The sequence below is a fragment of the Sinohyriopsis cumingii genome, chromosome 18 (assembly GCF_028554795.1).
Source record: "Sinohyriopsis cumingii isolate HCF-2022 chromosome 18, ASM2855479v2, whole genome shotgun sequence".
Lineage (NCBI taxonomy): Eukaryota > Metazoa > Mollusca > Bivalvia > Unionida > Unionidae > Sinohyriopsis > Sinohyriopsis cumingii.
In genome coordinates, this window is record NC_142978.1 from 29,800,858 (window position 1) to 29,816,756 (window position 15,899).

At 36.0% G+C, this 15,899-nt stretch overlaps 1 protein-coding gene across 1 annotated transcript in view; it reads right to left on the bottom strand.

Moving 5' to 3' along the window:
• LOC149776300 (dynein axonemal heavy chain 8-like) overlaps positions 1 to 15,899 on the bottom strand; it is a 565,538-nt gene that overhangs the window by 199,486 nt on the left and 350,153 nt on the right. The window contains exons 53-55 of the mRNA XM_089942774.1: positions 15,110 to 15,232; positions 14,417 to 14,630; positions 11,265 to 11,371 (exon numbers count right to left, since the gene is read on the bottom strand). Of these exons, the coding sequence (XP_089798900.1) occupies positions 11,265 to 11,371; positions 14,417 to 14,630; positions 15,110 to 15,232 (444 nt within the window). The remainder of the gene's footprint in view (positions 1 to 11,264; positions 11,372 to 14,416; positions 14,631 to 15,109; positions 15,233 to 15,899) is intronic.

A 15,899-nucleotide genomic window follows, 5' to 3' on the forward strand; every position in this document is an offset into this window, starting at 1 on the left:
TTTGTCACACAGCTTTTGCAAGGAAACACCACAGCCCAGTTTTTTTCAACAGTTCTACTTTATCTTGTATCAATATTGACTGGTGTATAAGCTTGACACCACCAATGACACTTGCATCTTTCTTAGAAGCCATATCTAGGGTTAAATGTAAGCAAAATAAGCTAAGAATTGCACAAAATGCAAGTATCACCAACAAGAACTACAGTGTAAACAATCCAAGTGAGTGTGTGCCAAGTAAACTAATTTGGCGGTGTCAGAATTTTAAGTGACCTCTTGTTATTTTGCCTGGACTAAAAGAGGTGCCAGACCATTTGTTGCCGGAAAATCAGCGGTATACCCATAGTACACTAAACCAGTCTTTGTTAAGCAATTTTCATGTAGCAGAGGATATTCCTATACAGCTCTCTCATATTTATAATTCTGGTATGGAGTCAAGTGTTGTTATGCCCCTAATGACTCTGGGGGAACTCTCCATAAATCTTCCTCCCTTTAGGAAGATGAAGACTACACAAGTCAGTAAATTTCAGCTAAGTCAGTTAGATTCCTAAAGCTGGTACTCAGTCAGCCTTTGAATTCTCAAAGAAATGTGTCTCTTTAAAAACCAAACATGAATCATAAGGAATAAACATGAAAAACTTGCAGAGCAGCTTTCAGATAACAAGAAAAAAAATTGTGGACCTAGAAAAGTAAACAAATAAAACCAGCAGAAAGCTAAGCAAGCCATCAAGCCATTGTCTCATTCTTGAAGAGAACAACACACAACAGAAGGAGAAAGTACTGCAATATTTGCTCCTGTCAGAAATTATGTAACTTACTTAATATCCTCACTTGTAAGTTGATTCGATTATAAGTCGACCCAAACCAACTAAACGTTTTAGTGCTTCTAAAAGCCAATTTCTCTTTGACCCTCAGACTGCTCTGGTGGCCTAGTGGTTAGAGCATCTGCCTCAGATGCAGAAGATCATGGGTTCAAACCCTGACAAAGTCATATCAAAACTTATAAAAATGGTTCTAACAGCTGCCTCACTAGGTGCTCAGCATTAAGAAGTTAGTGTAAGAACTAGTTGGCATGGTGTTAGGACATTGTGACTGGGAGAAGCATCATGCTACATGTCTGCGGCATAATTCCCCCATGCTAAACTTCACTATAAACTGTCACAGTGATATGAATGAAACATTTTGAAAGCTGCATTCCTACAAGTAGGGTTTTGCAGGTCAGATCCATCTGAAGGGTGACTTGTCATCAGGCAGTCAGAGTTGCACTTTGGAAATATAAACAAGCCCAACTTGATATATAGACTGATACGAAAAGTAACAACAGAACCAATGTATAAATTATAATTGTATTATTGAGTGGACCATTTCATATATAAATGGACAACTTACAATTTCTCCTATATAAAATCCAATAAAATCCATAATGCTTGATATTTTAAATCCATTGATATGATAAATCCATAAATTCAATAATAGGTCACATACCAGTATAAAAATAGTTCAGAATGATCTGATTTACAGTATTCCATAATATGTTAATTTTATACATCTTAAAAATAAACAATGAAAGTCCACATTTTTTCATTCACTATATCCATAAATGTCATTATCTAATATTATCTGGTACATAGTCCAAGAGTTCATCCTCACTGATAAAGTTCTAAAGTCCTCCATCATTGTTTAGTCATTGTAAATCATTGTTGTCTAGTCATCGTAAATATGATCCAACTCCATTTCCTCGTTTGACTGTCAAATGATGGTGTTTATGTAGAGACTGTAATACTTTGATCATAGACTTAAAAATCTATTAAAGGCTGCAAATAAATACTTGTCAATTGTGCAGAAAGAGTTAGTGAATTCAAATAACCACCCTCTGTTACCTGGCACTCAGCAAGTATCAAACTTGTGGCTCACTCAAAAGACTGTCACGTGGGAAAATAAAGTATGTGTTGCCTTTACAACTTAAAATGTATCAAGGTCCAACATTCACTGGAAGATGTAGAACTCTACCTGGCACTGAACAAGTACATGTAGTAAATCTGAGGCTCGATCAAAAGTATTGTCAACTTGAAAAAAAGTTGAGTACTGCCTTTACAAGCCAGGGCTGTTATTGCATCAATGATTGTTTATACAGCATAACACAAACCTTAATACAAATACAGGCTGTTTGGACTAGCATGAGAATGGAAGCAATATACTTGCTAGCAAATACCCATGGTAAACAACATTGATGGAAACTTCACTCTGCCATCTGTAGTATTAATTTATCCATAACATTTCAAAATCCAAATAACTGCTGATACAGGTATTGTGTAATGTTGTTGTTGTAGGGTTTAACACCATTATTTCAGCACAAGACAGACTATACATGGTGGCCAGTATTAAGAAAATAAATAACAATAAAAAGAACAATTACACAGCTACAACAATTGGACTTTACTCTTAAATTTTTCCACACATAATAGATGAGTACTAAAAATGTAAAATGGTTAAAATTGCTGTTAAAAGTAACATACACTACAATGCTTAACAATTAACAGGTAGGCCTATGTGCATGGAGTCGAATAGGTAACAGGTGTTCTGTTTATAGCGCGCTGCACTTTGTAACTATGCTCTATGACGTAAAGGGTTAATACATGGCCATTGCTTCACAGTTCTGAGTGTCACTCTGTCAAGTTTAATATTTTTTCCAATGCTTGCAACCTTAATGTTATTTTGAAATCACCATATCTAACACATTTTAACTTCATTTACCTAGACCTTAATGTTTTCTAGAATTAAGTGAAACTTACTGTATATTTTCAGGTCTAGACTGATATCTGGAACAAAGTGTTAAGAGTTGGATCAGCTTGGAAGCTCTCCAGTAGTCCGGTGGTGATAGCAAGGTTTCATGAGGGCATGTGCAGTGTACTGCCATAAGTGACCAAGATTAGTTCATATCACCACACTGATAACCTCAAAGACATGGCTTTGTACCATTTCTTAGTAAGGTAAAGCCTCCCTAGAAATTATTTTCCTTTCCCATTGCCACCTTTTATAGTTATCAACATTGAATTGGAATGCATTTTTGCTATAAAACATGGTAGTGGTCACATCAGAACTTTAAATGTGAGTGTGCTATTAGTTATGCAAACAACTGCCTAAGTATCTGACACAATAAATGTGGAACATAGCACCTGTCATTGTTTATTTAGTGTGTACACCTATAGGCATCTGGACAGGCATATTGCGGTTTGCTGCCAAAATCACTATGAGCTATGTTGCCTGACTACTCCTGGGAAAAATGTTATCAGTTGTACAGTCCCAAACTACCATTCGTTAGTCAACTTCGCTGTCTAAAATATGTCAAACTGTGTTTTAAAACTTGTATGAAAATGTAAGTTTTCAATAAAATTTAGTTTTTAAAATTTAAAAGTTTATTTAAATTGTCATTAAAATTTAATTTATCAATATTTTAACATTTCAAACACATTTGCAGACAGGCCTTATCTTGTATTACAATTAGCTTTTTACTGCAATGAAAAATTCTTATAATTAAGGAAAATATTGCAAATTTAGTTTTGGTTTCGCAAGAGCAGTTGGACCAAAACTTGCCCCCTGTGGAACACCAGTACTACATACTTTCTGACAGTTATCACATGTTTTGTTTGCAAGGAAATTCAAAAAGACTTCACATATAAAGTTGAAACAGGTGTAGCATGCAAATATAAAAGTTTGACTAAAATTGGCATAAAAAATGGGGCCTGTCAGGAATCGGGTCACAATTATAACTTCCAGTTCAGTACCCATAAATGTAGTTCTAGTATATTTATAGAACATTTTTTCCTCTCTCATTTTGGTGGTGAGAGAAGAGTTATATTTATGCATGTTTGGTAGGGATTTACAGGTAATTGTTCCTTCTTGAAAATATGAGCTCAGCGTGTGCTGTTCCATGTGTAATTCGGCAACAGTGCACAGTGAGTAAAAAGGCCTTGGTGATGATCTGGAAGTGAAATCTGTGTTCTGTTTACATGCTGCTCTGTTGACAGTCCAGCCTCTCAAAAAAATGCAAGTCAACCTTTGACAAGAACTTCACTGTGAAGTCATCTTTGAAGGTATTTTAAATTAACAAATGATTTGTAATGTTTGTCGCACAGTGGAAAGGTCGGTATTGAGAAACAAATGTAGAGAACATATAGTAAAATTAATTGTGTTCTATGTCCATCAGTCACTTCTCTGGTTTTTCAAATAACAGACAATGAATGTACAGTTTTCTTTTCTCTGGCTTTTCAAAGATGTAGACAATGGAAAATTTGAGTCTTCACATCAAACTTTTCTTATGGATTTGTGCTGGAGTTGAGACTGGAGGTTTCCAATTTGTGCAAACTGACTTTCTGTTCATCTTTCTGATTTTGCACCATAACAGTCGAGCTGACTCTCTTTCTTGCCAGCAATGGCCAAATATAAAGTGACATTACCAGAGAATTGGTCTCTGCCAAACTTAGACAATAACTTTCTATTCCAGGCATTCACCAAATCTCATCACTTCCTTTGTTCAGGGAATGTAGCATCAACAGACTGTTAATGATGATCAAACAGTTCTTGAAACAGACAATTTCACCAATGCACAACCGGAAGTGCCTTCAACGCATCTGAATATTTCAACAGTGACCTAATTGTCAAGGATGGTGGTGGCATTGCAAAATACTATGGTTACATTATCTGAAAGTGTGTCGCTCCTTGACTGACTCTAGGAATAGTGGCATGAGGGAAGCATTTGACCATACTGACATACTGTTCGTTAGGGCATGCAGAATTATTGCAGCCAGATGTCCACATCATGGAAAATAATGCAGCTCTAAGGGAATACAGCTTACATCCCATCAGTGATGATCGCAATATATGAGGCAGAATCCTTGCCATTCATGGAGACAGTGCATCAGAATCTTCAACAACAAATTCAAGAAAGTGCCAATTTTTCCAGCTCTCACCAGATTTTAGACCTTTTGGTCTCAGATCTAATGCAGACCAGTATGAACTGCAAACAGACAGATGAACCTGTGCAAAAAGTAGGATAAAATGGGCATTTGGAATAAAGAGTGGTCTTGATACGAAAATAATGGGTCCGTTAAGCAAAAATGAAATGCTTTTAGAAATATGAAATTATATATTAACAATTAGCTTCTGAACTTGAACGATAACCAAAGGATTGATTTCAGCACATGAAAATTGAAGATCATTAAATGTTTCTTTTTGTTTGTGTATCCATTTGTTTATCAATTGATCTATTTGTTTATGAAAGAATAACAAATTGATGAAATTTAAATGATTGACTTCAAGAAAACAATTACAAAAGTCATGCATTTGGTCTCGTGCAGTTGACATGCACAACAGAATGTGAGGTATTATTATATTCTTATGCATAAAATGAGATGTGCCTTTGTAATTTTGCAGGAAGAACAATATTATGGGCCGGTTTGCAGGGCCAGGGACTCAAAATGGCAGATATTGAAGTACACACGTTTTGTATCGTCACGTGAAAACAATGGATATGGACACTACACTTCATATGGGTTCATTGGAGAGCACTTCACTTCATATGGGTTCATGCAAGACATGGCCATTTTACAACATGTCATTCTTCCACTGGTGTTCTGTAACAGGGAAATACAAACATTTTTTGGATAGTGTGTGCACAGCTCGTCAGTCTCCTGGTTGCACAGACTGATACAGCTGTCCACATTTTATGACACTGCTCTTCATATAGGTTTATTGGAGAGAACTTTATATGCATTGAAGATGTGACGATCTTATAACACATCATTCTTCCACTGTTGTTTGAGGCATGGAATACAAATATAAATGGATATTGTGTGCCATTTTGACACAAAGTGTGAAGGACTGGTGGTGTCAATGGGGAAATCAGTGGTCCGAGAAAAGAATTCTGGTGAGCTGTGACAATTCTGCAACTGCTGAAATCATTAACAAGGTCGATCCAAAATAGCTCTTGTAATGAAATTTGTTCCAAGATTAATATGGTGTGCTGCCAAAGGACAATTCATAATTCAGGCTTGCCATATACCTGGTAGGGATAACCTTATAGCTGATGCTCTTTCTCGATTTTAGAATAAGAAGTTTCAGCACTTGGTGCCCCAAGCAGATCAAACTCCATCTATGTGCATCCCAGCTACAAAGCTGATGCTCTTTTGACACAGTGTGTGCAGGACTTGTGGTGTTTATCAGTGTCCAATATTACTAAGTCAATGTACAGAAATGGCTTCCAGTGTTTGGTGAATGTTTGGCCATGTCAGGCATTGTTATGCATGCTTACTCTTTTCCCATACTTTCAGAAGATGTTTTGATTTAATTCATCATATACTGTCACACCAGGCTGCAGATACAGTATTCCACAATTAAGCTGTACCTTGCAGGGATTAGATTCCATTACTTACAGGCTGGGCATAGTATCCCTTTCCAGGGGACAAACAGGCTGCAGTGTATACTTCATGGGAGAGAAAAAGGGACAATATTTCAGATAGTAAGCCCAGATTTCCTATTACATACAGGATGGTGGTGCAGTTGTCGGCTATGTTAAGTGAGGGAGTCTGTTCACCTGATGTGGACTTGTCACTGCTGTGCATGTGTCTGGTTGCATTTTTTGGATTACTGCCATGTGGTGAATTCACAGTTTGATCATTTCAAAGCATTTCTTCAGGCAACTACCTAAGGATTTGAGATGTGACATTTTCAACAGACAAATCTATGTTTTTACTGACCTTGCAGTCTTTAAAAAATGGATCCATTTTGTGCTGATGTCAAGATTTCATTCTTTCCAAAGTCATAGTTGTGCCCCATGTCCTGTATGGAGCAGTATTTGAGTCAGCAGCAGCAAGGTGCTTTGGCTGGAGGTCATGGTGCAAATGCTCCTTTATTTGTGGATTCCATGGGCCAGCCATTTAGTTGGGAACATTTTTCTGTCGTACTTGAAGCTCCTGCTGGCATGCATAAACTATGATGAGCAAAACTTTTCTCATCATTCAATTCACATTTGATGGTCTTCGTCATGTTATATGTGCTACATCAGAGTTCACCCTAACTGACTCCTTTCTGCTCAAGAACTGTTGTGTACATACATTTAGTATCACCTCCTTTGGACACGAGTCCTTCCAAAAGGATTTTCACATTACAAACTGGCATCCTCTTGAGGGCTCTCATTTGATACTTTTTAATATCAAATTCAATTTGGCATTTTCCCTCCCATCAGATTCTCATAAGCTATACAAATAAGGTAACTGTCATGCCCATCAAATACATTTCTAGTATAGTTTTAAACAGGAAAATAGTAAGAATACTTTCCTCATGCTGGGATGAGCCTATCTCTATTTAAGAATCTGGGATCAACCCAGAATACACTCTTATGCAGGGATCAGCCTAGCATAGAGTTAGATAAGATGGGATCATTCCAGAATTCGTTAGCCTATGTAAGCTGGGATCAGCCCAGAATATATTTAAATGCTGGGATCAGCCTAGCACCAATTATCCTTAAGCTGGGATAGCCCAGAATAAACAATAATGCTGGGATCAACCTAGCATAGATTTACTTGAGGATGGGATCATCCCAGAGTATACTTGAATGCTGGGATCAGAATAGCACAAAGTTTACTTGAGCTGGGATCAGCCTAGCACCAATTCTACTTGAGCTGGGATCAACTCAGAATACACTGTAATGCTGGGATCAGCCTAGCACTGATTGTAAATCAGTCTTTTACGTTGAGCTGGGATCAGCCTAGCACCAAGTCTACCTGAGCTGGGATCAGCCCAGAATACATGGTAATGCTGGGATCAGCCTAACACCAATTTGGAATCAGTCTTTTACATTTAGCTGGAAATCATTTTAACACCAATTCTACTTGAACTGGGATGAGCCCAGAATACACTGTAATGCTGGGATCACCCTAGCGCTGATTGGGAATCATTCTTTTACATTCAGATTCTAGCCCAAGAGTAGCCCCCACAGTGAGAGCCAAATATTTTTAAAATAGTTAAATTAAGTATTGATGTTATTTCAGTTATGAGTTTGACGTTTATGCACAACTTGATGATCTTGAGTTATTGTAGGCACATATTGCCAGTGTTACACAGGGGGTTTATCTGATAATGACCATTGTGGGGAGGAATTGGTGGTGTGGTAAGATGATGTTATGCCAAATTATAAGGCTTAGTCAGTGGTTAACACTTTGATAGTGGTGTTGTACATGTACCTTGAAACTGAGAGGCAGACAGGGAATTATGCAAGAGAATGTTATTAGCTTCTTACTTGCTGTCTTCATGAGGCTTGTTGGAGGATAAAGGGGGAGGGGGATGGCAGCATGAGGAGAACTATTCCTATAATTGGTTGGCACTGACAGCAGAATCCGAAGAGCCAACCAAATTAGATAATCTTACATAACACTGCATGATTATATAGTACCATGTGAGCAGTTACTTCTCTGGTTTTTCAAATGTACAGACAATGAATGTACAGTTTCACTTCTCTGCCTTTTCAAAGGTACAGACGATGGATTTTGAACTTTTCTTATCGATTTGTGCTGGCCTGACACCACCCCAGTCACCACCCATTAATAAATACATCATGGATTGTGCCCTTATGTTGTTCATGTGCATGAGGCTACCATGGGATAGGATATTTTTCCCCAATCGGATACTGATAAGCTATACTAATAACATAAGGGTCATGCCCATTAAATACAAAATTTTCTTTTACAGTCTTAAATAGGATAAAATATGAATATTTTCTTCATGCTGGAATCAGCCTTGCTCTATTCCATTAATCTGGGATCAACCAAGAATACACTCTTATGCTGTGATCAGCCTAGCATAGAGTTAGTTAAGAAATGAAGAGCCCAGAATACATCAGCATGCTGGGATGAGCCTAGCACATAGTCTACGTAAGCTGGAATCAGCCCAGAATACACATGAATGTTGGGATCAGCCTAGCACAGATTTTACTTGAGCTGGGATCAGCCTAGCACAGTGCCCAGATGCTTGGATCAGCCCAGATTACACTGCAATGCTGGGATCAGCCTAGCACCAATTATCCTTAAGCTGGGATCAGCCGAGAATAAACAATAATGCTGGGATCAGCCTAGCATAGATTTATTTCAAGATGGGATCATCCCAGCCTATACATGAATGCTGGGATCAGCCTAGCACTGATTGGAAATCAGTCTTTTACACTGAGCTGGGATCAGTTTAGCACCAATTCTACTTCATCTGGGAGCAACCCAGAATACACTGCAATGCTGGGATAAGCCTAGCACTGATTGGGAATCAGTCTTTTACACTGAGCTAGGATCAGCCTAGCACCAATTCTACTTCAGCTGGGATTGGCCCAGAATACACAGTAATGCTGGTATCAGCCTAGTACCAAACGGGAATCAGTCATCAGTCTTTTACATTGAGCTGGGATCAGACTAGCACCAATTCTACTTGATCTGGGATCAGCCCAGAATACATTGTAATGCTGGGATCAGCCCAGCACTAATTGGAAATGTCTTTTACATTCAGATTTTAGCCCATGAGTAGCCCCCACAGAGAGAGCCAAATATTTTTAAATATTTAAATTAAGTATTGATGTTATTTTAGTTATGAGTTTGATGTTGTAGAATATTGGTAGTAATGAAAAGTGGCATGTTTGAGAGAAAGGGAGAGAGAGAAATGAATGCATACACTCATGTATTCTATACTTCTTACAATGCATGTATTAAATTATTTCTCATACAATTCAGTACCGTTTTGTTGTGCATACAAATGTTTGATATTTTATCAAATATTTTTCCATGCAACATTCTCAGTACATTGTAAAAAAAAATTTTTTGATCCATGCATATAGCAGTAATGCCTGCTAGTTGCAACACTTTAATAAATAAATATCAATTAAAAAAGTTTCAACAAGTGAAACTCTTGTTTCTTTTAATTTTTCTCTGAATTTAATCATCATAAATGTAATGTGCCCTCTCTTATTAAACACTTAAGAGTGAAATATAGTGACTTATTGGCGATTTTTTTACTTCATTTCTATATTTTCACGTGTGAAAAATTATCCTTATACATGTATTTTCACATGTGAATCATGCCATGTGATGCATGATTGTGTGTGCCTCCAAAAGATGTATATGCAACAATAAAAATTAGTATTTTGTGAACTAGAACAAATAAACAGAAACGGCCTTACATTTCCGACTTGGAAATTAATCTTTGATAAAGAAATCTGACCACATGCCTTTCTCATTCTCTTACTTCCTTGACAGCAAGGACAAACAATTGACCAATGGATAACTGTTATAAATATTATTCTGTAAGTAATATAATTTTACTACTTTAAATTAGCCTTCTCCTTCAAAAATCTGATCAAACACAGCAAAGCAAACAAGCAAAATCAGTGCATGGTGAATAATTAGCTTTGTTTCATTATGGAGAAGAACAACTCCAGAGTTTATAATGAACTAGTAATTCCTGAATTGGCACTCAGAGATTTCCTCAAAGATGAGAAGAACTTTCACTATTACTTGCAATAAAATCACTGCATTAATATTTAACTAACAGAAATAATATTTTAACAAATCAAGCTTTGATGTTGATAGTTGTTTCACAAAAAAATGTCCCTAGCTTTATGAAAAAGAGAAATATTGTTTTATTGTGAATCAAGAATGAAAAGACATAATATATTACACAATGTTTTCATGTACAAGTGATGGTTGTTGAAACTTCTTGGAGTAATGTTGTTAATGATCGTTCAGAATTAAGGTATCTTAAAACTGAAGGTAATTATTTAAAAAAATAACAAGTTCATTAGAAAGAGCTTTCTTTAGTGACATCTTTACCAATGCAATTATGAAAAAAACGTACTGAGCCATTAAAAAGCTCCATTACCTCCCTCACCCCACTCTGGTTTTCTCAATGTCCAAAGGTGATGGCATCCCCTTCTTCATTACTTTTGGATCACTCTGTAACTTGTGCTCTCACTTAAATGTTTTAGTTTGTTTTTAGGCTGCATTATGTACAAGTTGTCAAGGGAAAGGTGTACCCACAATAGGAAAAAAAAAGGGAAAAATGATGACATCCTAGACCATTTGACAGTGTAATTTATAAGTAAATAAAATATGTAAATCACCTTTTATTGCATACATTTGTAGTTCTCCAGAATCAATTTTCTTGTTTTTAATACTGAACAAGAATTCTGTTGCATTTATCAACTTTTAGCAGTGTATAAGTTTTATTCAAATTACCTTGGTTTGCTGCCAGAGAGTTCTGGTTGCAGGTACCAACAAACTGACCAGCTCACATACAGCCTGTGCAAATCTAGTACTGCAGAAATATCCAGAGCCAATGATCCCTGGCAAGATATTGAAAAAAGATTATTTAATTTGAACACTAAGTCTAAAAATACGTTAAAGCTGGATACATCACAAGTCTACATATTATGCTTTCAAACTGATGGTGAATAATATTTGCCATTATTATATGCTCATCATTGTCTCCATTAACATTACATTTTCAGAATTGTGCAGTATTTTACGACACAGAATGCCTTGATATTGCAACTATGTGCACAACACTGTGCCTAAAAATAGAATAGTGATTTAGGAACAACTTTTTAAACAGACCATGTACACTCATGTAGTAGTACACCTTAGGTTTTGGTTGATTAAATTTGTGAATGAACTAAACAAGCTGTTTCGTCCTTTGAAAGTATAGATGAAAGTTAATGATGTGGATGAGTTCACCTAATCTGAAACAAAACTTTCAAAGAAGCACACAAATGAAACTTATATTTGCAATGTGAACAACAAACGTGAGAGATGCAGTAAATGAAAATACTGTTTTGATCATTGAAACAGTTATTTAGGAGAAATATTTGAATCTTTTCGTAAATAGAATGATTCACACTATGGCCAGTACTCACTAGGGATTATAAAAATATAGCGTAGAAAAGCACATTGAGGCCACAGGCTATCACATATCTATCAGAGTTGTACCTATTACAAGTCTGTCAAAATAACAGGTTTTAAAAAAATGCAACTGGAGGTTTCGGTAGGAAACTAAGAGCCCCGGAGCCAATACAACGAAAAGTATTATTTCTGCTGGCTAAACGGACAGTCACACAACAGCTGCTTTGCAATTTTGCCCCTGTAACTATTTTGATACAATGTTAAGCTAGCAACAGAAGACACACACTGTATGATATAGGTCATAGCTGGGCTCCCTCCAACAGTGAGATGCAAGTGACAGGGCATAAAACATGTCTTCTTTAGCTCATAATAAAAATGGTAATAAATATATTTATGCATAATGAACTTCCTCAAAATGTAATTTACTAGTTCTGCAAATCCAAATGACATATCCTGCAAAACCTGATACACACTGAAAGTGTATTGGAATTTCAAGTACGTATTGATGAGTCTACGTTTGTATATTTATTTTTTAATACAGCTGAAATTCAATTTCTTTGTTTCCTGTGCTGTATTTTTTATATATAATTAATTCTTAGGTAGAATAACAAACTGAATATATAATAAAAAGATTACTGCATTTCCATGGGAAATGTGAACTCATTTTCTTGGAATAATACTGTACTTGCAAAGGTCATGCATTATTATTCAAAAAAAACTTGTCCATATTTTCCCACCCAAATGCAGTAACCTATAAATCTATTAATCGTAAGTTAAAAATTGTGAGTATGGTCCTCTTTTCCTTTTCCTTCCATTAAGCATATTTAACTCATTACCTTCTGCTAATGCATATATGCGACTATATAAATAGCCTTGTAACCCCAGAGATGCATATACAAGCTGCTTATAATACTCTCTCTATCCCGGCTGGCTCATACATGCGTTTCTGGCCAAGGGTTGGGAAACCCCAGATACGCATATACACGTTTCATATTAAAGCTTTGTATTGGATGAAATTACAAACATCCGTTCTCTTTTATAATATTTAGCCAATGAAAATAGTCCTTGCATAAAATTATGAACATATTCTATTAGTAGTTTTACAGCATATAAGCGGGAAATTCTATTGAAAATGAGGTAAATGGTAACAGTAAAACAAAATGTCATCATTCATGTATTCCGATGCCGATTTTGATGGAAGTTTTGAAGGATTTGAAAGTGATGATATTGATTTTAACCAGATTCAAGATGAAGGATTGAACATTAGTATAAGTCCTGTTTCAACACCTGACATTTCAGATTTATCTGAAACGCATGACAATCAAATCTGGTCGGAACACGTGAGACCGGTAAATGTAGACGACTTTACAGCAGTTTAGCTAGCATTTATTTTAGAAGAAAATGCAAGGGAAATATATTTCTTTTTACGTGCTTCAGGCAGTATCATAAAAAATGACCAAATCTGCAATAAAATAGTGGACACATTGGTGTGCAAAACAGTGGTGAGAAAAGTAATCTAGTATACATTTTAAACACAAATATTGAGATATATTTTTTTATTATAAATATGTGAATATAAACATTGATTCCTGTGGATTATATGTACTTGTTGGTGGAAACGAGTGGCACAAAACATTGGTAAGTGTTTAAAATTTTATTTTACATTAAATTACATAGTTTGCATGGGACAAAATTGATACAGAAAATGTAGACAGCATGTAAATAACTCAAGAAATTCTCACTCAGGCAGCTATTATGATGCTCTGGGGTTCAGCCTACAAACTGCTGCTAGAAGGCAGGCTGCTAATCAGGCTTAGTAGCCAGGGCAGCAAGTACTTGCAGAAGGTAAAGAGTTAAATAGGTGACACAATATTATCAGCTTTTAAGCTTTTTTTTTTCTGGCCATTGACTAGTGGAACTAAAGAAAGATAAAATATTAGCTTCTAACCAACTTCATTATTTTACATGTACAATAGGATAGAAGACAAAGTCTAGATGTCACAGCTGAGCATCAAACTCAGTTTATTTGTCTCAGAGTCAAGTACACATACCACTAGGCTAAAAGGCTCTAACCAGCTAATTGTCTCATATAACACAGACTGCTACACTTGGTACAAGCAGATAATATTAAAGATTGGTTCTATCAACAGACAAAGATATCTGGTCTTGCTACAAAAATTGCTAAGCTGAACGGCCATTTCAATTCTTCAGTGCTTTACATGCACAGAGACCACATCCAGAGCCATGGTATAGTGCAATATATATGTAATATAGAAAATATAAGTCTGTGCAAGATACCATCAGTAAAGTCAAACAATTGGTCAAATAATAACCAAAAAGCTGCCTGTTCATTTAGAATGCACAAGAAACTGCAGATAGCACTTAAGACTAAGTGATAATGTTGTAGATAGTGACAAACGATGAAATCTTAATTATTACACTAAGAAAGAAATATTGCATCACCTTTTCTCAAGTGTTTTAGGACTCACCAAATATCTTGTCAATGGAGTTGTTTGATGGTAGGGTGGAATTGAAGACTGAGAACTGCCTCTTGAGGCGCTGTGGAATGTCATTCCTGCCTCCACCTGGGTGAATCATTGCTGCAATGAACTGGACATCAACAATAGAGATGAAGTCTCCAGGCTTGTCAAGACTGTACATACCACGCATTTCCATCATCTGACGTGTGATTTCATTTGTCACCTACAAAATACATTTTGTTGTTTCATTCTAACAAAAGCAGGACCAGAACTCCTAGCATAGCAGTCTATATACTTCTGTCCTATAAAAATAACACTCTAAAGTTTATGTTGAACTCAGCCATTGATGTAGGGTACATGTGACTTCAAAAACTGCAAAACAAAACTTGTTCACCATCATGCTTAAGCAGATGAGACTGGAAAGACCAAAACTCTTAGCATATTACAAGAACTTTGTAAAACAGATTTACAACCTGTAGTGATAATATCAAAGAGTTTCATTTCAATGCAGCAGCTGAATGAAGAAGTGAAATTCAAAAATTTAAAAATCTGTTCAGGGTGTTAAAAAAGTGTCTACAACACAGTTGAGAAAAGAATGGTAAGTATATTATTCATTAAATTACTGATGAATGAAGGATGTTATTTAAGGTGAAAACTGAACGATATTTGTCACAAGTTACCAACCCTGAATCTGTGCAGTACCTGATCACCCCATTCATTGATAATGGGCATGTTGATGTCATCGATGAAAACAGTCATTCTGCGACCACCTGGAGGACCATAAGTACTCCCCATTCTTTTGTCCACATAGCTTTCAATTGTCCTCTAAAAATAAAACATAGTGGTGATTTAGAAAATGATGTGTCATCTGCAAAATGAGCAAAGCCCAGAAAAACTAAATTTAAGAACTCCTAGATGGAGTCTGTGTTATGACGCAACATACGGTAGCATTTTAATTTATGCATTCAATATGAAACCATATCAACCGTTGTCATTCTGGAGTGTACAGCATCCATCAACATAGCAACACCATCCAGCATGTTTTTTATATTAATCCACAGCAACTTCAATGCAGAAAGATCTTTCTTTTTTAAATCTAATAAAAATTCAACAAGATCTTTGGGGAAGTTTGAACAAGAGTACCATCCAATCTTAAATGAGTGCCATGATGAACACAACAGACATCTGCATTACCTTCAGCCCCCCACTACAGCTATTGAAACCAGCAATGACTGCATCAAATTAAGAAAATATTCCACTGTCCAATGGATTTTAAAGACAGAAAATTTGGATTTTTTTAAATGTTTGTGTTTATGTGAGTATGGGCACACAAGTGGTGATCATATTTTACAATGCTAAGTCTACCAACTATTTTTGGTTTGTAAATGTTTTACAATTGCTTTGAAGAAAATGTTATTTTCTTTTATTTGTAATCAAATTTCAAGTAATTTCATGTAGACTTATATCAAAAGACAACTTATTCTCAACAGAA